The 19,889-nt window shown below is 50.4% G+C and overlaps 1 protein-coding gene across 2 annotated transcripts in view; it reads left to right on the top strand.

Moving 5' to 3' along the window:
* Positions 1-382: 382 nt before the first annotated feature.
* The window catches only part of KCTD7 (potassium channel tetramerization domain containing 7), a 190,998-nt gene continuing 171,491 nt past the window's right edge, over positions 383-19,889 (top strand). For both annotated transcript variants that reach the window (XM_069226873.1, XM_069226872.1), the window contains exon 1: positions 383-1,434. In XM_069226873.1, the coding sequence (XP_069082974.1) occupies positions 1,346-1,434 (89 nt within the window). In that variant the 5' untranslated portion in view covers positions 383-1,345. The remainder of the gene's footprint in view (positions 1,435-19,889) is intronic.

The raw sequence follows: 19,889 nt of genomic DNA, 5'->3' as shown, positions 1-19,889 counted from the left end.
GTAACCTTATAACTATTAAATTACTTCTACTTCTCAGCTCTTGGGTGGACGCTAGCCAGGCACACTAGGCCTGCCCCGCTGTAAACTTGCGTTGGTGTATTTCAGAAAAAGTCTTACAATAACTAGAAGGCGATGATGACAACGCTAGGTGCAGATTACCACACACTTCCACGCACGAGCGAGCGATCTGTTCTCACGTTGTCTGGTGCAGTGACCGACATAATTGCAAAGCCCCCCTCCTGCGGCACGGGGCGCCGCGCTGATCCTGAAATGACCGGCGCGAGGAGCCGGGGGCTGTTGCACAGGTCCCAGTGCAGCAGCAGACACGCACGTGACGCGCAGGCCCCGCCCTCTGATGTCAGCTGTGCAGCCTGCACCGAATCCCCTCAGATAGCGGATCACATTATCTCAGCTCGGGCTGCCTTTGTCTCTGCACGGAGGGGCAGGAACAGTGAGGTTCCAGCAGCCTCGGGAGAGTTAAGGTCGTCGGGACTCAGTGAGGGGCAGGAAGAAAGGGAGGGGCAGAGGGCGAGGGGCCAGGAAGTCACGGTAAGAGGTTGGTACCATGCCACCAGCCTCAGACTGGGAGGGCCAGGAGCACACAGCTTGAGACTGGGAGGGCCAGGAGCAGACAGCCAGGCACCGGCCAGACACCGAGGGGTGTGAACCACACAGCGAGGCCCCCGAGTCGGGACAAGCGAGAGAGTAAAGCGCCGGGCGCAGGCAGCAGGGGGTCTGCAAAGCCAGGGGGAAATAAAAGTCAAGGGATAGTTTGAGAGGGGCCGGATACGGGCTGTGGAGGCGGCAGCAGCCTAAGGGAGCAGGCACCAGGCAATAAAGCGCCAGCAGCAGCAGCCACAGGCTCAGGAACCAACAGCGGCCGGGGACTGAGGGGCCACTGAGGGGCCAGCTGCAGCCACGGGCTCGGGGGTCACTAGCAACCAAAGGCCGAGGAGCCAGCAGCCTACCAGAGACTGAGGGGCACACTGAGGCTAGGGACTGAGGACCGTGCGGCGGCCAGGGACTGGGCCACCTGTGGCCGGGGACCAAGGGACCAGCAGCTGCCAGAGACTGAGGGGTCCAACCGGACATCCACGGAGCTGGAACAAGCAGTGTGGTAAAACAGAAGGGGATACAGGCATTCACAGCGTGAAGGCAGCAGCACCCAGGGAGAGGGCGAGAGGGGCCAGCATCACTCAGAGGGAGAGAGACGACCAGCGCCCTCACGTTGAGGGCGCGCCACACCTGTGGGTCGGAGGATGTAGCTGTCACCCCCTCTGTCGCCGGGCCAGCAGCGGGCAGAGGATGGTGGCAGTGTCGGATCGCCTGGCACACACCCCCAAAGATGCTATGGCAAGTTCGGACAGTGAGGATGGCTTCAGGGAGCCGACCAAGCCCCCGCCGATCCGGGCACAGAACCCACACCGGCAGCAGGTAAGGGAACCCGCACCCCCACCTTCAAACTTAACCTGGTTCCACGTGGGTCCTTAGTAGCTCCCCTGGGTGTGTTTGGTCTTGCATCCTAGAGCAGGCCAGGAGCCCTGGACCTCTCGGCAGGTAAAAAGGCCACCTTGTTTTAGAACAAGTTCGGGAGTACCCAGCCGCCACCCTGCACACTCAGCAGGTGACAGGTCTCGATCCCCTCCAAGGCGGGTGAAGAGGTCTGCCCTCTGCATCCAACCTCCCACAGATGACATGATGCCCCGCAGGCGCTTCACTGGAAGTAAACCGCAGTGAACACACCCTCATCAGCAAGTAAGGGACCCGGCGCACACCCACCTACACTGCAAAAACCCACCAGAGAATGCCTACACTCGCCCCCTCGTCACCCTGCACCCCTTCGGTCTAGGAGTGCCCGCCACACCCCCTGCACACGAGGCTGTCGCAGGTGAAAGCGGCCTACACATAAACAAGCTGGAAGCTGAGCCTTAGGGAGCAGTCGCCGGCAGCTGCGGCCTCTCCAGAGCCTCTGTTCGCGTCCGCCGAGGGGAGTGGGTCCGGCCCCAACCTCTCCAGAGCTCGACGGCACGCCTCTCCTGAGCCCCGTCCCAGCCTTACACCTGATGCCCTAATCTTCCAACCCACCCTGCATGTCTGTCCGTGCGAACTCGGCTCCCCAACTAAATCCCGTTCCAAAGTCCTGCCACTTGGTGCCACTGTGCTTCTGCTTCTTCAGTCTCTCTCTGGTCTTACTGTAACCTCCTGCCCCAGCATCCTACAGTGCAGCATCCTTCCCCGGCAATCGATATCAATGCACGCTGCAGGATCCTGCGCCTTCCCCAGCTTCCACCACATTATGTTAAAGTATGTGTACATTTAAAGCGCGCTAGCACCCGCGAGGGTATCCTGGCGCAGAGGTGTGTGTGCGCCTAGCCCTATCTATGTGCGCCTAGCACACTACCTTTCGTAGGTTGGTTAATTGAAAAGCCCAGTGTTCAGCCTCCTGCGGAATTCAGCAAGAGGCAGGAAGCTCTGATGTGGAGTGGGAGGTTGTTCCATCCTTTAGAAGCGATGGAACAACCTTCCTCCTGATCTGGTTCTGTGTATGCATGAGATGTTTGCAAGTAGGAGTCCTGTGCAGGGGAGATGTCTGGGTGGTTGTTGGAAGGAGATCCAACTGTTCAGGTAGGCGGAGCCTAAGTTGTGTAGTGCCTTGAATGTGTGTGTGTGAGGAGTCTGAAATGAGCTTCCTCCTAAGGTGTGGTGTGATGTGTTTGGAGTCTTGTAGTGAGTTGCTTGGTGATCCTAGCCTAGAAGTTGTTCATGTAGTTAAACTTGCTGCCGACTAGGCATTAGTGTCCGTTTTGTAGTGTTGCTTGGGAGCCATTTGCAGATCTTCCTCAGCATTTTCAGTGTGTGGAAGCAGGATGCAGTGACGACGTTGTTATGTTGCAGTCATGTACAGTTTGCTGTAGATGATTATTCCAAGGTTCCTGGCATGAGTGCTGGGTGTGGATGTGGGTCCAAGTGCGGCCAGCTACCAGTTGGAGTCCCATGATGAGGTGTTTTTTCCAAAGATCCCTACTTCTCTTTTGTCGCTGTTGAGCTTGAGACTGTTGGCTTTCTTCCAGTTAGCGACTTTGGTTATGCAGGTGGTAAACTTGGTTCTAGATTTGGGGGTCTTGTCCGAGAGGAAGAGGATGAGTTATGTGTCATCGGTTTAGGAGAGGCTGTTGATGTAGTGTGCACAGATGACCTTGGCCAGAGGGATCATGTATGTTTTGAAGAGGGAGGGGGCTTAACGATGAAGCTTGAGGCACTTTGCAGATGATTTTACGGGCGTCCAAGGAGTAAGGTGCCAGGGTGACAGTTTGTGTTCTGTCTGTTAGGAAGGGCAGCTCAAGCAGAGAGTGGGTCCATGGATGCCAATCTAGTGTAAGTGTCTGATAAGGATAGGGTGTGAGACCGTGGTCAAATGCTGCAGATAGGTCATGGAGAATGAGGACTGCCATGTCTCCTCTGTCAACGAACATGCAGATGTTATCTATGGCAGCAAGAGTCCTGTTTCTGTACTGTGATTAGGCCTGAATCCTGACTGCGTGGCGTCGATGAACTGTTAGTTGCTGAGGTGTTTGGTGAGGCATTGGTTTAGTTTCTCTAATACCTTTTCAGAGTATAGTACATGGGAGGTGATTTTGTAGTTGGAAAGTGTGCCTGGGTCAGCGGATGGTTTCTTGAGCAGCGGCAAGATGGTGACATGTTTCCAGGTGTCTGGGAATGTGTGCAAGTCTGTTGAGGCCTAGAGGATGGATGTTAGTGCTTCTCTGACCAGTAGGAGTTCTTTGGTGAAGGCATGGTGAGGACAAGGGTAAGAAGGGGCCCCAAAGTGGATGGTCTTCATGGCAGCTGCGATTTAGAGGGCCAGAGATCAGGGTTTGTTCTTTGATTGTGATGGAAAGTTGAGTTGTGACAGTGACAGGGTCCAGTTGAGGGTCCGGGTTGCTCTATTATGGAGATGATTTTGATTTTGTTACAGAAGAATTTCAAGAACGTGCCCTACATCTTAAAAAATTTGCTCCCTCGCATGCCTCAGCCTTGCACCTTCACACTTGCATTGTGCAGCTCTCCCCTTAGCATCCTGAGACTCTGCAACCTCAACACATTCCTGAATCCTTTGTTCTTACATCATGCCACACTTCATCTGCTCGCCCCCCAACATCCTGAATCTCTAAAGGTCCTACCCCTCATCATCCTGTCCTCCACCCTCTGATCCAGCAAGTGACACCCTTTCCTTCAAGCGGCTGCCATGCATCCTTCTTCAAAGCTGCAGTCACACATATGTACTTCCCTCCCCACATGGCCCTTGATATCTTCCAGTCTTGTGTCCTGTTTCAAGCATTCTGCAGTCCTTCAAGCTATATCCTCGTATGGTCTGTTCTTGTGATGTTGCATTCCTATGCCCTGATTGCTCAGCAAGTCTCTGACCTTGAGCCTCCAGCACTCAGCAACTTTGCCTGCATTGCTTACAGCATCATGCTCATTGTAGTTTGTTTCCTCCATGGTATCTCACAGGCGTGTACACCATTCCTCAGACCCAGGGATGGCTTTGCTACGGGTGGCGCCTGGTGCACCAGTCTTAGTTGGCACCCCCCAGACCTCAATGACCACCTTCTCCGTGTATTTCCGCACTACTACCCTGCAAGGGTGCCCCTCATCTCTTCATATCTCCTCTCACACACATATTTAATTTCTTATATAGCACTACTCAAACCAAGGTATGATGTCAGAGCATTTTATTTCACACACCCATTATACAGAGACAATGAGTGATACTAGTTTTTAAATCAGTGTGCAGGAGATACATAAGACAATGAAGGCTACAACATGTAGGAATCATGTGTCATCTACATTGGTAGGCAGTATAGTTTAAGAATGCACAAATTACGGATTTAAAGCTTAACACAGTGGTTGGGGTTAGTAATTAAAATGTATTTCCACTCAAACAAACCCCTATTAGCAACAAAAGACTTGGGGGAAGGGGGGATAAGGTTCCAAGCCTTTGCCTTGCAGTTTGCACTTTGATGCCAGTTCACTATACTGTACCAAAGGATTGTAAATTACAAACTGCAAGTAACAAAAGGATCTCTGTGACAAAATGAGAGAGCCTCTGAGCTGTCTACATAAAATACAATTCTGTGATCTACAAGTTACACATGCTTTGTAGCAGGCACATTAACCCTCTGAGCTACTATATGATGAATCAAAACTGCTAGACAAAACAGAGACCTCTCCAGCTTCTATATTAATCACCAGAGTTATCTTGACATTTTTGTTAGTGCCTGAAAATTGCAGGGCACTCAAAGAGCTCCCCTGAAAGTGCTTTTTCTTTCCATAAAATATTTTAAAATGTAGCACCCCTCAAGGTGGGCGCCCGATGTGGTGGCACCACCCTACAGGTGCCCGGCTGAGACCTGTGGCACTCTGCGTCGGATTAGAGCCCCTGTTTCATCAGGTTGATGGTGTCCATCAAATGTATGTTTTTTCAACTGCTCTCGGTGTTCCCCACCAGCAAAGGACAAAGAAAACACCTAGTTAAAAGTGAATTGGGCAAAATGTGTTTAGATTATCTTTGTAAGTAAGTCCATAGTAAAAACAAAAACCCAGAAAACTGCAAATTCAGTAGGTGTTTCCAATGGAAAAGCTTTTGGCTTTGCCAGTATGCTTTAGCTATGTTGTACATCTGTTCAGCATGACAAAAAGTTAGTGGGGTAAAGGAGAGTAGAGTGTTATGGAGTGATGTAGTGGAGTGGCATAGATGGTGTAGGGTAGAGTTAAGTGGCATGAAGTGGAGTGTAATGGAGTAGCACAAATTGGAGAGGTTTAGAATGTTGTGTCATGGAGGTAGTAGAGTGTTGTAAAGTGGAAGAGTGTGGAGTAGAGTTAAGTGGTGTAGGGATTAGTAGAGTGGAGTGATAAAGTGTCGTGGACTAGCGCAGCGGGTGTTGTGTAGAGTGGAGTAGATTTGTAGAGTAGATTATCATAGAGTGGAGTGGCATTGAGTAGAGTGCTTTAGAGTTGATGCGTGGAGTGGCATAGAATGGAACAAAGGAGTAGAGTGGAGTTGTGTGTCAGACTAGAGTGGAGTAAAATGGCATGGTGTGGCATAGAGGGAGTTGAGTGGAGTAGTGTCATAGATGGAGTAGATTGTCACTGAGTGCAGTAGAGTGTCATAGAGTGGAGTATCATGGAGTATAGTGCCATAGAGTGGGCTAGAGTGAAGTGACATAAAGTACAGTGGTGTAGAGTCCATTGGCGTAGAGTGCAGTGATGTAGAGTGGTGCAGAGTTGATTGCAGTGGCTTAGAGTGCAGCGGCATAGTGGAGTGCCACAGAGTAGAGTGAAGTGGTGCATGGCAGAGTGCAGAGGAGTAGAGTGTTGCAGAGTGCAGTAGCACATAGTTGAGTGGTCTAGAGTGCAGCTGTGTTGACTGCAGTGGTGCAGAATAGATAAAAGTAGAGCAGAGTGGAGTAATGCAGAGTAGAGTGGCACAGAGTGTATTGGCATAGAGTACATTGGTGTAGTGTGCAGTAGAGTGGCATGAAATTGAATGATGCTGAGTAGAGTGCAGTGGTGTAGAGGAGAGTGGTGTTGAGTTCAGTGGTGGAGAGTGCAGTCTTGCAGAGTAGAGTGTCAGACTACAGTAGCATAGAATGCAGTGGCGTACAGTGCATTGTGTAGAATGGTGGACAGTTTTGTAGTGCAGTGGCAAAGAGTGCAGTAGTGCATAGTAAGTAGAGTGGGATACAAAGCACTGGAGTAGAGAGGAGTAGAGTAAAATGGCATAGAATGCAGTGTCATAGAGTGCAGTGTTGCACAGTAAAGTGTTGTGGCGTAGACTGTATTGACATAAAGTGGCGTGGAGTGGCATAGCGAGGAGTGATTTAGAGTGCATGGGTGTAGAGCACAGCAGCGTAGAGTGGTGTAGTGTAAAGTGACTTGGAGTGCCTGGGTGCACAATAGAGAGGTATAGAGTAGAGTGTTCTAGAGTATAGTGGCGTACAGTGCAGTAGCGCAGTGAAGATTGGCATAGAGTGCAGTGGAGTAGAGTGTATTGCAGGATTCTTCAACGAGTTGCCTATGAGCCACCGGTACCTCTTCATCTACCTGTAAGTAGCTCTCCTGTGTGTAGCTCAGTGAACTAAATTAGAAGCTTGTGCTTGGTTGAATTAATATATGAATAGCAAAATTGAGAAGGGTGTCTTTTCAGAATTCCTAAGCTGATGTTTGGAGAAACTTTAATCAAGTTCCAAAATATATTTAAAACTCATATTTAAGTTGTAAAATTGTAACAGCGTTGGGGCTATTAATAATAATATTAACTTCTTGCTAGGGGCACTGCATCTATGACTGTTATGTAATACCCATGTAGAGACATTCTACATTGACAAAACATTTTTAATGGAACTGCTGGCAGTCGTGACAGGTTCACAAAGGTAATCACTGCAAGTAATCTTGCGTATGATTACCACTAATGTAGAATTGTCTGATGTGGTTAGTACTACACGTTTAATAATATTAGTGGCTCCGGAGGATTTTCTTTGAAAATATGTAGCTCCTACTACATAAAAGGCAGGAGATACATGGTGCATTGGTTTTGAGTGAAGTGGGGTAGAATATTGTGCCATAGGGTGGAGTGGTGCAGGGTAGATTGTAACGGCATAGAGTGAAGGGTGCAGTGTGTAATACAATGGTGTTAAGTGCAGTAGCATAGTGTCGTACAGTGCAGTGTTGTAGAGTGCAGAGCAGATTAAAGTGGCTTAGAGTGAATTGGCGTAGAGTTCAATGGTGAAGCATGCATTGGTGCATAGTAAAGTAGTGTTTGGTAGAGTGGATTGGCATTGAGTAGAGAGAGAGTAGAAAGGTGACGAATGAAGTGGCTTGGAGTGGTGTAGAGTACAGTGTAGAGTGGTGTAGTATGGAGTGGTGCAGAGTATAGTGCAGTGTGGAGTGGCGTACTGTGAAGTGGTGCAGAGTGGAGTGCAGTGGCGTGGTGTGGAGTGGAGTTAAAGCGGAGTTTACATGGTCTGGTATTGCACTGTCATTACAGACAACAGATATTCAATTGATATGACCGCTACATTTGAACAGACACAATTTTACTGATAAAAGTATGCAGCACATTAACAATAATGTGTGAAAATGGCATCACCTAGTTGATTGCTTTATTTGATCATATTAAAATATTTGTTTCCATCACGCTTCAGAATTACAAAAAATGTGCTTCATTTGTGCTTTCCTAAGTTGAAAATATCTTCACAGTTAATATACAGACATTTAAATTTTGGTTTGTGCCAGGAAAAAAAACACCGTAACAACCGGAGTAGCCTGCATGCTTGTCACATAAATCCTCTCACTTTGAAGTCAAAGAAAAATAAACACCAAGCTTCCTGGAAGACAGAGCCTGATATTTGACTTCTGTCTCTGAATGCACAGTAAATGTGGCAAGATAAGAACAAGATTTAAAGGTCTGTTTGCAGAAATTCATTACTGGTGGAAGAATGCAGTAAATCGCGTTTTGGCCAGGGAAGGAATGAACTCAAGCTGGGCAACCTAAATCAAATAGAGCGAGGAAATAGAGGGCAAGCAAATGTGAGTTACAAACTACAAAGCCAATGGTAAGCAGTGGATGGAATGTATTCTTAGGGAAGCTTTCCAAATGTCTCTAAGATGTTGTTAGCAAACCAGAGTGCTGCGTTGTCTGGTAGGCTCAGACCTAAAAATGTAGATTGGCTGTGTAAACATTTACAGTCACCATCAAAGTTAGAGTAATGGACTCAGTGTTTGTGGCCATCTCCCTATAAGCCACAAACCCAGGGAGTTGCATTTTGTGGGCATTTGCTCTGAGCTGTAATCTTATACTTACCTTCAGTGGTGTGAGCCTGTTGGCTAGGAGCCTTACCATAGATTGTGAAAGGGTTACTCCCAACTGGTTAATTTCCTTTGTCATTCACATAGGATTTACTCACTGTCTTGCATGCCTCCTTGCGCTACCTCCTTTCTGTGGATGAAGAAATGGAGTCTTGTTATGAGCCATAGTGTAAAACCCCTCTTTTCTTTGAAAAGTGGTTCATCAGTTTATACTTTTTTGCTGTGGTCTCAAAGCAGACATGGGAGTGAACGGACAGTGCTCCTTGTGTAGATATGAGTAGAAGAAGTGCTGAAAATGTGTCTTTTCACCCAGTTCTGCTTCTCCTAAGGATGCATCAGAACCCGCGGGAACATACTATTTGTTTGCATGCATTTGTTATGTCACTTCTTCGTGGACTACATTGTAGGACACCTTATTGCTTGTCATTTCATTGTAAGTCATCTGAATAGTATTTGTAGGATAGGGTTGGGGGCTTGTGGATAAGGATTAACAGTAATGGTAGGAGTTAAGGTAACTGGGCAAAATAAGGGTAAGAGCTGAAGGGGAAGAGGTTAGAGACACAGGGTAAGGGGTTAAGTGTTGTAGACTTAGTGTAAGGGTTGGTGAGTAAAGGGTTAAGCGATTAAGGGGTATAGTAGTAATTTTTATTTATTTTTTGAACATGGAATACGGCATGACACACTCCAGACATCACATATGTTTACATCGACAAAGGCAGTATATGATTACATAGCATATCGTACAGAGGTTGATTGATAATTAATATGGAAGACCGTGAGGCACTTCCCCTCATGGTAGTAACCAGATGGCACAATATTCTCCCCATGTTTAACTCACAGTACACTTGCCCCATCTCACACTTGTGTAAAGCTGATGCTTTGCTAGCCCATATTAACATATATCTAAAACAATACAGAGAGTTACACAGTAACCATAACATGAAATATAAAGAGAGAGGAAAGAACAAAAATGTCAACAACGGCAGCAGCAGCATGATTTCACAGTTAGTCACTCCCTCACACCCTGTTTTGCTTTCACTAATGACCGAGCTAACAAAAATCTCTGGAATGCACTTCTCAGTTTAAATAAGACATTTATTATTATTTCACCACCAGGTTCCTAAAAGGAGATTAGCACGTTGAAAGCTTTCACGTTTAAAAATAGTCACAGCAATGAAAGGAAAATATACCAAAATGATTATCCACTGCAATGTACACAGCAAATATATGTATTTATATTATACTGCAAACCAAATAATGAAGTAAAAATTAATCACCGTAGGGACTGCCAAGCTTTTAATCTTTCTCATGCCAGCAAGAATATGACCCCGTTCGACTGCGAGAAAGAGATCCCCACCCTCACGGACAGATATTAGGCATTCCCTCTTATGGCGGCCGCTGCGCGACAGTGGTAGCGACCCTTGACCCAAGGGTAGTTCGCTCCCCCTGCCGCTGCAGCTCCTCCAGCTACTCCAGGTTCCTGAGTTCCTGAGACCCACCTCACAGTAAGTACCCCCCACCTCCCTGCCCCTTGCCCTGCCCCGCGCTACTCACCCTCTCTCCTGCTTCTTTTCCTCCTCTCTGTCTCTTCCTCCTCGCTCCTCCTCTGCAATCTTCTTCTGCACTCTTCTTCTCCCCGTCTTCTCTCTTCTTCTGTGTGCTCCTCAGCCTCTCCTGTCGCCTCTCTTCTTCCTCATCTTGCTCTGTGGTCTTCTGCCTTCTGCTCTTCGTCTTCTGTATCTTCTTTGTTGATCTTCTGTTCGTCTGCTCTTCTGCTTCTTCGTCCCCTGCATCTTCTTCTTTGTTCTTCTGTTCTTCTGTGTTCTTCTCTTCTGTTCTTCTGTGTTCTTCCGGTCTTCTGTGTCCTTCTCTTCTGTTCTTCTGTGTTCTTCCGGTCTTCTGTGTCCTTCTCTTCTGTTCTTCTGTGTTCTTCCGGTCTTCTGTGTTCTTCGCTTCTGTTCTTCTGTGTTCTTCGGTTCTTCTGTGTTCTTCGGTTCTTCTGTGTTCTTCCGGTCTTCTGTGTTCTTCTCTTCTGTTCTTCTGTGTTCTTCCGGTCTTCTGTGTTCTTCGCTTCCTCTGTTCTTCGGTCCTCTCCGACTCTTGTCTCTTCCCGCCCCTGTCTCTGCCCTCCTGCTCCTGCCTCACCCCCCTCTATCTCTCCACCTATCTCTCACTATCACCCACATCTACCCTTTCGCTACCTGCCTCCCTCACTCCTCTACCTATCTCTCCACCTAACTCCCTCACTCACCCCCTCCTCCTATCTACCTATTTTTCTATCTCTCCACCTATCTCTCCATCTATCTATTTCCCTATCTCTCCCCCCGTCCCGACACCCCCTCTGTTACCTATCTCCCTATCCTCTCACTCTACCTCTCACCCACCTCTACCACCCCCCATCCCTATCTTTTCAACCCTACTCCTATCTATCTCCCTATTCTCCTAAAACTCTAACACTCACCCCCCTCCCCCAGCTCTTCTCACTCTACCTGTCCCCCCCCTCCCTCGCGCTTTCCCGCCGCGACCTCCTGCACGCCCCCAGCTGACCCCTCCCTCTTATGGCGGCCGCTGCGCGACAGTGGTAGCGACCCTTGACCCAAGGGTAGGTCGCTCCCCCTGCCGCTGCAGCTCCTCCAGCTCCTCCAGGTTCCTGAGTTCCTGAGACCCACCTCACAGTAAGTACCCCCCACCTCCCAGCCCCTCGCCCTGCCCCGCGCTACTCACCCTCTCTCCTGCTCCTGCTTCTTTTCCTCCTCTCTGTCTCTTCCTCCTCGCTCCTCCTCTGCAATCTTCTTCTGCACTCTTCTTCTCCCCGTCTTCTCTCTTCTTCTGTGTGCTCCTCAGCCTCTCCTGTCGCCTCTCTTCTTCCTCATCTTGCTCTGTGGTCTTCTGCCTTCTGCTCTTCGTCTTCTGTATCTTCTTTGTTGATCTTCTGTTCGTCTGCTCTTCTGCTTCTTTGTTCTTCTGTGTTCTTCTGTGTTCTTCGGTTCTTCTGTGTTCTCCCGGTCCTCTGTGTTCTTCTCTTCTGTTCTTCTGTGTTCTTCCGGTCTTCTGTGTTCTTCGCTTCCTCTGTTCTTCGGTCCTTTCCGACTCCTGTCTCTTCCCGCCCCTGTCTCTGCCCTCCTCCTCCTGCCTCACCCCCTCTATCACTCCACCTATCTCTCACTATCACCCACATCTACCCTTTCGCTACCTGCCTCCCTCACTCCTCTACCTATCTCTCCACCTAACTCCCTCACTCACCCCCTCCTCCTATCTACCTTTTTTTCTATCTCTCCACCTATCTCTCCATCTATCTATTTCCCTATCTCTCCCCCCCGTCCCGACACCCCCTCTGTTACCTATCTCCCTATCCTCTCACCCACCTCTACCACCCCCCCTCCCCTATCTTTTCAACCCTACTCCTATCTATCTCCCTATTCTCCTAAAACTCTAACACTCACCCCCCTCCACCTTTAAACCCCCCTCCACCAGCTCTTCTCACTCTACCTGTCCCCCCCTCCCTCGCGCTTTCCCACCGCGACCTCCTGCACACCCCCACCCCCCAGCTCCCATTCGCCCCCAGCTGACCCCTCCCCCCCTCCTCCCTCTTATGGCGGCCGCTGCGCTGCAGCTCCTCCAGCTCCTCCAGGTTCCTGAGTTCCTGAGACCCACCTCACAGTAAGTACCCCCCACCTCCCAGCCCCTCGCCCTGCCCCGCGCTACTCACCCTCTCTCCTGCTCCTGCTTCTTTTCCTCCTCTCTGTCTCTTCCTCTTCGCTCCTCCTCTGCAATCTTCTTCTGCACTCTTCTTCTCCCCGTCTTCTCTCTTCTTCTGTGTGCTCCTCAGCCTCTCCTGTCGCCTCTCTTCTTCCTCATCTTGCTCTGTGGTCTTCTGCCTTCTGCTCTTCGTCTTCTGTATCTTCTTTGTTGATCTTCTGTTCGTCTGCTCTTCTGCTTCTTCGTCCCCTGCATCTTCCTCTGTGTTCTTCGGTTCTTCTGTGTTCTCCCGGTCCTCTGTGTTCTTCTCTTCTGTTCTTCTGTGTTCTTCCCGTCTTTTGTGTCCTTCTCTTCTGTTCTTCTGTGTTCTTCCCGTCTTCTGTGTTCTTCGCTTCTGTTCTTCTGTGTTCTTCCGGTCTTCTGTGTTCTTCTCTTCTGTTCTTCTGTGTTCTTCCGGTCTTCTGTGTTCTTCGCTTCCTCTGTTCTTCGGTCCTCTCCAACTCCTGTCTCTGCCCTCCTGCTCCTGCCTCACCCCCCTCTATCTCTCCACCTATCTCTCACTATCACCCACATCTACCCTTTCGCTACCTGCCTCCCTCACTCCTCTACCTATCTCTCCACCTAATTCCCTCACTCACCCCCTCCTCCTATCTACCTATTTTTCTATCTCTCCACCTATCTCGCCATCTATCTATTTCCCTATCTCTCCCCCCCTTCCCGACACCCCCTCTGTTACCTATCTCCCTATCCTCTCACTCTACCTCTCACCCTCACCCACCTCTACCACCTCCCCTCCCCTATCTTTTCAACCCTACTCCTATCTATCTCCCCATTCTCCTAAAACTCTAACACTCACCCCCCTCCACCCTTAAACCCCCGTCCCCTAGCTCTTCTCACTCTACCTGTCCCCCCTCCCTCGCGCTTTCCCGCCGCGACCTCCTGCACGCCCCCAGCTCCCATTCGCCCCCAGCTGACCCCTCCCCCCCCCCCCCTCTTATGGCAGCCACTGCGCGACAGTGGTAGCGACCCTTGACCCAAGGGTAGGTCGCTCCCCCTGCCGCTGCAGCTCCTCCAGGTTCCTGAGTTCCTGAGACCCACCTCACAGTAAGTGCCCCCCCACCTCCCAGCCCCTCGCCCTGCCCCGCGCTACTCACCCTCTCTCCTGCTCTTGCTTCTTTTCCTCCTCTCTGTCTCTTCCTCCTCGCTCCTCCTCTGCAATCTTCTTCTGCACTCTTCTTCTCCCCGTCTTCTCTCTTCTTCTGTGTGCTCCTCAGCCTCTCCTGTCGCCTCTCTTCTTCCTCATCTTGCTCTGTGGTCTTCTGCCTTCTGCTCTTCGTCTTCTGTATCTTCTTTGTTGATCTTCTGTTCGTCTGCTCTTCTGCTTCTTCGTCCCCTGCATCTTCTTCTGTGTTCTCCCGGTCCTCTGTGTTCTTCTCTTCTGTTCTTCTGTGTTCTTCCGGTCCTCTGTGTTCTTCTCTTCTGTTCTTCTGTGTTCTTCTGGTCTTCTGTGTTCTTCTCTTCGGTTCTTCTGTGTTCTTCCGGTCTTCTGTGTTCTTCGCTTCCTCTGTTCTTCGGTCCTCTCCGACTCCTGTCTCTTCCTGCCCCTGTCTCTGCCCTCCTGCTCCTGCCTCACCCCCCTCTATCTCTCCACCTATCTCTCACTATCACCCACATCTACCCTTTCGCTACCTGCCTCCCTCACTCCTCTACCTATCTCTCCACCTAACTCCCTCACTCACCCCCTCCTCCTATCTACCTATTTTTCTATCTCTACACCTATCTCTCCATCTATCTATTTCCCTATCTCTCCCCCGTCCCGACACCCCCTCTGTTACCTATCTCCCTATCCTCTCACTCTACCTCTCACCCTCACCCACCTCTACCACCCCCCCTCCCTTATCTTTTCAATCCTACTCCTATCTATCTCCCTATTCTCCTAAAACTCTAACACTCACCCCCCTCCACCCTTAAACCCACCTCCCCCAGCTCTTCTCACTCTACCTGTCCCCCCCTCCCAAGCGCTTTCCCGCCGCGACCTCCTGCACGCCCCGCCTCCCAGCTCCCATTCGCCCTCAGCTGACCCCTCCCCCCCCTCCCTCTTATGGTGGCCGCTGTGCGAGTGCGCAGCGGGCGCGCCAGAGGCAAGCCCGTCTGCGCCTGTCTGCGCCTGGCCCGTGCCCAGCGCCACGACCCCTGGTCCCAAGCCCTCCCCTACCCCGCTACGACCCCACCACCCTCCACGCCCTCAACCCCGGGCGCTCCAACACCTGCTTCTAAGCCCACCCCAAGCGCACCCATGGACCCTTCGCCTGTAACTCCTGCAAACGCATCTTCCACCACGCAACTACCACGACCACCAGCCCACGCGCCATCAACCACCTCAAGTGCATCCTGGTCAACGCTCGCTCTGTCCACAAGCACGCCGTTGAACTCTGGGACCTCCTGGACTCCACAGCTCCGGACGTCGCCTTCATCACCGAAACCTGGATGAACGCCTCATCAGCTCCAGACATCGCCACTGCCATCCCCGAAGGCTACAAGATCTCCAGAAAAGACCGCACCAACCAAGTAGGAGGAGGCATCGCCATCGTCTTCAAAGACTCCATCAGCGTCACCACCTCCACCGAAGACACCCCTCTCGCCGCTGAACATCTGCATTTTCAAATTCGCACCGACCCCAGGACCACCCTCAGAGGATCCCTCGTCTACCGTCCCCCCGGACCGCGCGCCCCTTTCAGCGACGCCATCGCCGACTTCATCTCCCCGCACGCCCTCGTTTCGCCGGACTACATCCTCCTAGGCGACCTCAACTTCCATCTGGAACAGAATAACGACCCCAACACCACCGCCCTGCTCGACAACCTTGCCAACCTCGGCCTCAAGCAACTGGTGAACACTGCCCCCCACATCGCCGGACACACGCTCAACCCTATCTTCTCCGCCAGCAAACACATCTTCTTCAGCCACACCTCCGGTCTACACTGGACCGACCACAGTAGTGTCCACTTCACATTCCGACGCGAGACCCGCCACCTCCGCACTCAACCCATCCCTCGTTGACAGTGGAACAAGATCCTCGAAGAGCAACTCCTCTCTGCACTCACCGCCAACCAACCCACCGACCCCAACGACGCAGCCCTCAGCTTCACGAACTGGATCTCCAACTGCGCAGACAACCTTGCTCCCCTCAAACTCACGCATCGACAGACCAACACCAAAAAACCTCTCTGGTTCTCTGACACCCTCAAAGAATCAAAGAAAACTTGTCGCACCCTCGAGAAGGCCTGGCGCAAGGACCACACCGCTGACAACATGACCGCCCTCAAGGACGCTACCCGCGAACACCACCACCTGATCCGCGCTGCCAAAAGGAACTTTTTCACCGACAGACTGGACAAAAACAGCCACAACAGCAGAGAACTTTTCAGCATCGTCAAGGAGTTCGCCAACGCCGTCACGCCCTCACAGGATTTGTGCGAATCCCTCGCCACCTTCTTCCACCGCAAGATCAGCGACCTCCACGACAGCTTCGAACACCAGACCCAACCTAACATCACCGAACCCCCGGCCTTCACCTCAACAACTGGACCCACATCAACACTGAAGAAACCAAATCCATCATGAACTCTATCCACTCCGGCGCCCCTTCAGACCCCTGCCCTCACTTCATCTTTAATAAAGCTGACGACATCATCGCCCCGCACCTCCAGGCCGTCATCAACTCTTCTTCTTCTGCTACCTTCCCCGAATGCTGGAAACACGCCGAAGTCAACGCCCTCCTAAAGAAACCCACGGCTGACCCGTGTGACCTGAAAAACTTCCGCCCCATCTCTCTCCTGCCTTTCCCAGCCAAGGTAATAGAGAAGACCGTCAACAAACAGCTGACCACCTTCCTGGAAAACAACAACCTGCTCGACCCTTCACAAACCGGATTCTGAATCAACCACAGCACGGAAACCGCTCTCATCTCAGTCACAGACGACATCAGAACCCTGATGGACAACGGTGAAACAGTCGCCCTCATCCTCCTCGACCTCTCGCCGGCCTTCGACACCGTCTGTCACCGCACCCTAATCACCTGCCTCCGCTCCACCGGGATCCAAGGCCAGACCCTGGACTGGGTCGCCTCCTTCCTCTCAAACCGTTCCCAAAGAGTTTACCTCCCACCGTTTCGCTCAGACCCCACCGAGATCATCTGCGGCGTACCTCAAGGCTCATCGCTCAGCCCGACACTCTTCATTGTCTACATGAGCCCCCTCGCCAACATCGTACGCAAGCACGACATCATCATCACCTCCTACGCCGACGACACCCAACTTATACTCTCCCTCACCAAGGACCCCGCCAGCGCCAAGACCAACCTACAAGAGGGTATGAAGGACGTTGCAGATTGGATGAGGCTCAGCCGCCTAAAGCTGAACTCTGACAAAATGGAAGTCCTCATCCTCGGCAACACCCCGTCCGCCTGGGACGACTCCTGGTGGCCCACGGCCCTCGGCACCGCACCGACCCCCACAGACCACGCCCGCAACCTCAGCTTCATCTTGGACCCCCTTCTCACCATGACCAAGCAAGTCAACGCTGTGTCCTCTGCCTGCTTCCTCACCCTCCGTATGCTCCGCAAGATCTTCCACTGGATCCCCGCTGACACTAGAAAAACCGTGACCCACGCCCTCGTCACAAGCCGCCTGGACTACGGCAACACACTCTACGCTGGGACCACCACCAAACTCCAAAATCGCCTGCAACGCATTCAAAACGCCTCGGCCCGCCTCATCCTCGACGTACCCCGCAGCAGCCACATCTCTGCACACCTGAGACACCTGCATTGGCTCCCAGTCAGCAAAAGGATCACCTTTCGACTTCTCACCCACGCACACAAAGCCCTCCACAACAAGGGACCGGAATACCTCAACCGACGCCTCAGCTTCTACGTCCCCACCCGCCTCCTCCGTTCCTCTGGCCTCTCGCTCGCTGCCGTCCCTCGCATCCGCCGCTCCACAGCGGGTGGGAGGTCTTTCTCCTTCCTGGCAGCCAAGACCTGGAACTCCCTCCCCACCAGCCTCAGGACCACTCCGCATTCCGGAGACGCCTAAAAACCTGGCTTTTCGAGCAGCAGTAACCCCCCCTTTCCCCTAGCGCTTTGAGACCCGCACGGGTGAGTAGCGCGCTTTATAAATGTTAATGATTTGATTTGATTTGATTCGACGTCTAAAATCCTGACTGAGGTCACTCACATTCTCACTGTCGCACTGGGTCTTTTTATATCTTAAAGAACCGGAGAAGTTGCTTTCTGGAAACACCCCTCCCATCAAGAAGAAATATTAAAACATTCTGGCTAGTTTAGGTATGCTTTGAAAATAACACTTTGGGGTTTGGCCACAATCCCAAGATGTCAAATCAAAACTAGGCCGTTCCCTGCTGTCTGAGTACATCCTTATCAACCAAAGCCCTTGCTGAGAAAAAGCACAGTTTACAATGTGGAAAAGTACGATCAGCTTTTAACATGGCAGTGTCTAATTCTATGATAAGGTCAATAGGCAGAATGAATCTAAGGCTAAACTGAATACAAAATGTAGTCTGTAACTGGTGAACACTGGACAGCTAATCCTGGTGCAAAGTGGTGCAACACAAAGTCAGTGGTCAAAAACACATATTTCACTACACACCCTCATTCAAGCCAGGCAAAGTAGCAGGGGGGAAAAGTAATGGGTCAATGGTGTTGGTTTAAGGTGTGACTTTAAGGGTAAGGGGACATAGGTAGTGGTTGTGGTTAAGAGTAAGGTTATAGGTTGTGGTATCTTCTTATAGCTGTAATGTTACCTGCATCTAGCTGCTAGTAATGCTTTTCCTACTTCGTGGTACCTGCTGACAATGGAATGTGCACATCATGAAGTTCCAAGAAACCTATGTGCAATCTAGTATCCATGGAGCTCTAGGACAGCATTAGAATGCGACATGAGTTTGAGGTGAGGCGAAGTGGCTGAGGTGTTTCAGTGTATCCTACAGAAACCCTTTTAGATTAAACAGAACCAGCTCAAGTGACATCATTTCATTGGTGACGACTTGGAGAAATCCAGTGAACATCACCTCAACTCCTACCCTGAAATTTGGTGCACTATTCACACAGACTGGCTTTCTGGCAACTTCATTGGCTACATCTGGGTGAGTCGCTCAACGTTTGCCTTTGTCTTACTTTAAAGCATCTCTGTGAGACACTCGTCAAAATTACGGTGTCACAGGTTCAAATCCCCAGTGTGGCTCTGCTTTGTACTGTTGAGTTACTCAAAGTGGTTCTAATTAAAACTGTCACAGACTGCTTGATATTAGCCTGTGTTGTCTTTCCCATACAGCCCCTCAAGATTCTCTCCAAAGATCATACCAAGATTCTTGGGCATTGTAATTCCCTGGTGAGGCTATGCATCATACTTTTAAAATACGCTACACGGGTACATTCTTAGCGGCAACTGGCCAATATGCGTGTGTCTATTTGTGCGTGTCCTGCCCTCATCTCAGTATGCTTCTAGGGACGCGCGGTGGCTCTCACAAGCCCTTCTCATGAGCTTCCTCATAAGCACTCCATATGCCAACATACATAGGCTGACCATGCATCATAATGCACACTTTAACACCTGCTGGCGCACGTGTTCTCGTGCCAAGCCACAACTACTATTGGGTGTGTGTTTGGGTTGTCAAGGAAACCAAAGATTCTGCCTGTTGGCTGTGCATATCGCTCCCAGCTTTTTAAGTTCAACGTCATCTTTTGTGACTTTCGTTTCCAAGGAGATCTTGCAGTAGCTGCGCTCTGCGCACATGTGCAATTCTACAGTTACTTCCTTGTTGTTAAGAGAAGTTGTACCAGCTCGGAAAACGGGAGAAAAAGGATGTCTCATGTGTTCTCAACGTCACAGAGTGTGCTGAAGGTCCCAGAGTGTGTTAAAAGTCACAGAGTCTTAGCAATCCTGGAACCAACAAGAACGTTTCAGAAAACTCAAGTACTGTTATATATCTTTTTTCTCATGTGACTACATGCTCTTGAACATTCTCATATTGGGGGGAAAAACAGCCAGCCTAGGTCCTGGTTGGGTTTTGGAAGTTTTAATATTTGTGTTTTTCTTACAGGTATTTACAAATAATAATAGTAATAATATATACATTAAGAGAATTATCCTGGTGCTTTCCTACAGTTACATTCACAAAAGAAAATTATTACAAATTCTTTAGTAGGTTATCATGCAGAAAATACCACCTCCTCCTTTGTTTTATTGAGTCCTGGTGAACATCTGATAAAAAGGAGACAGTGGAAAAGTGTTTTTATTCAT

This window comes from Pleurodeles waltl, chromosome 3_2 (genome assembly GCF_031143425.1).
Source record: "Pleurodeles waltl isolate 20211129_DDA chromosome 3_2, aPleWal1.hap1.20221129, whole genome shotgun sequence".
NCBI classification, from domain to species: Eukaryota; Metazoa; Chordata; class Amphibia; order Caudata; family Salamandridae; genus Pleurodeles; species Pleurodeles waltl.
The sequence above is the reverse complement of the archived record's forward strand: the minus strand, read 5'-3'. Positions and strand labels throughout refer to the sequence as shown.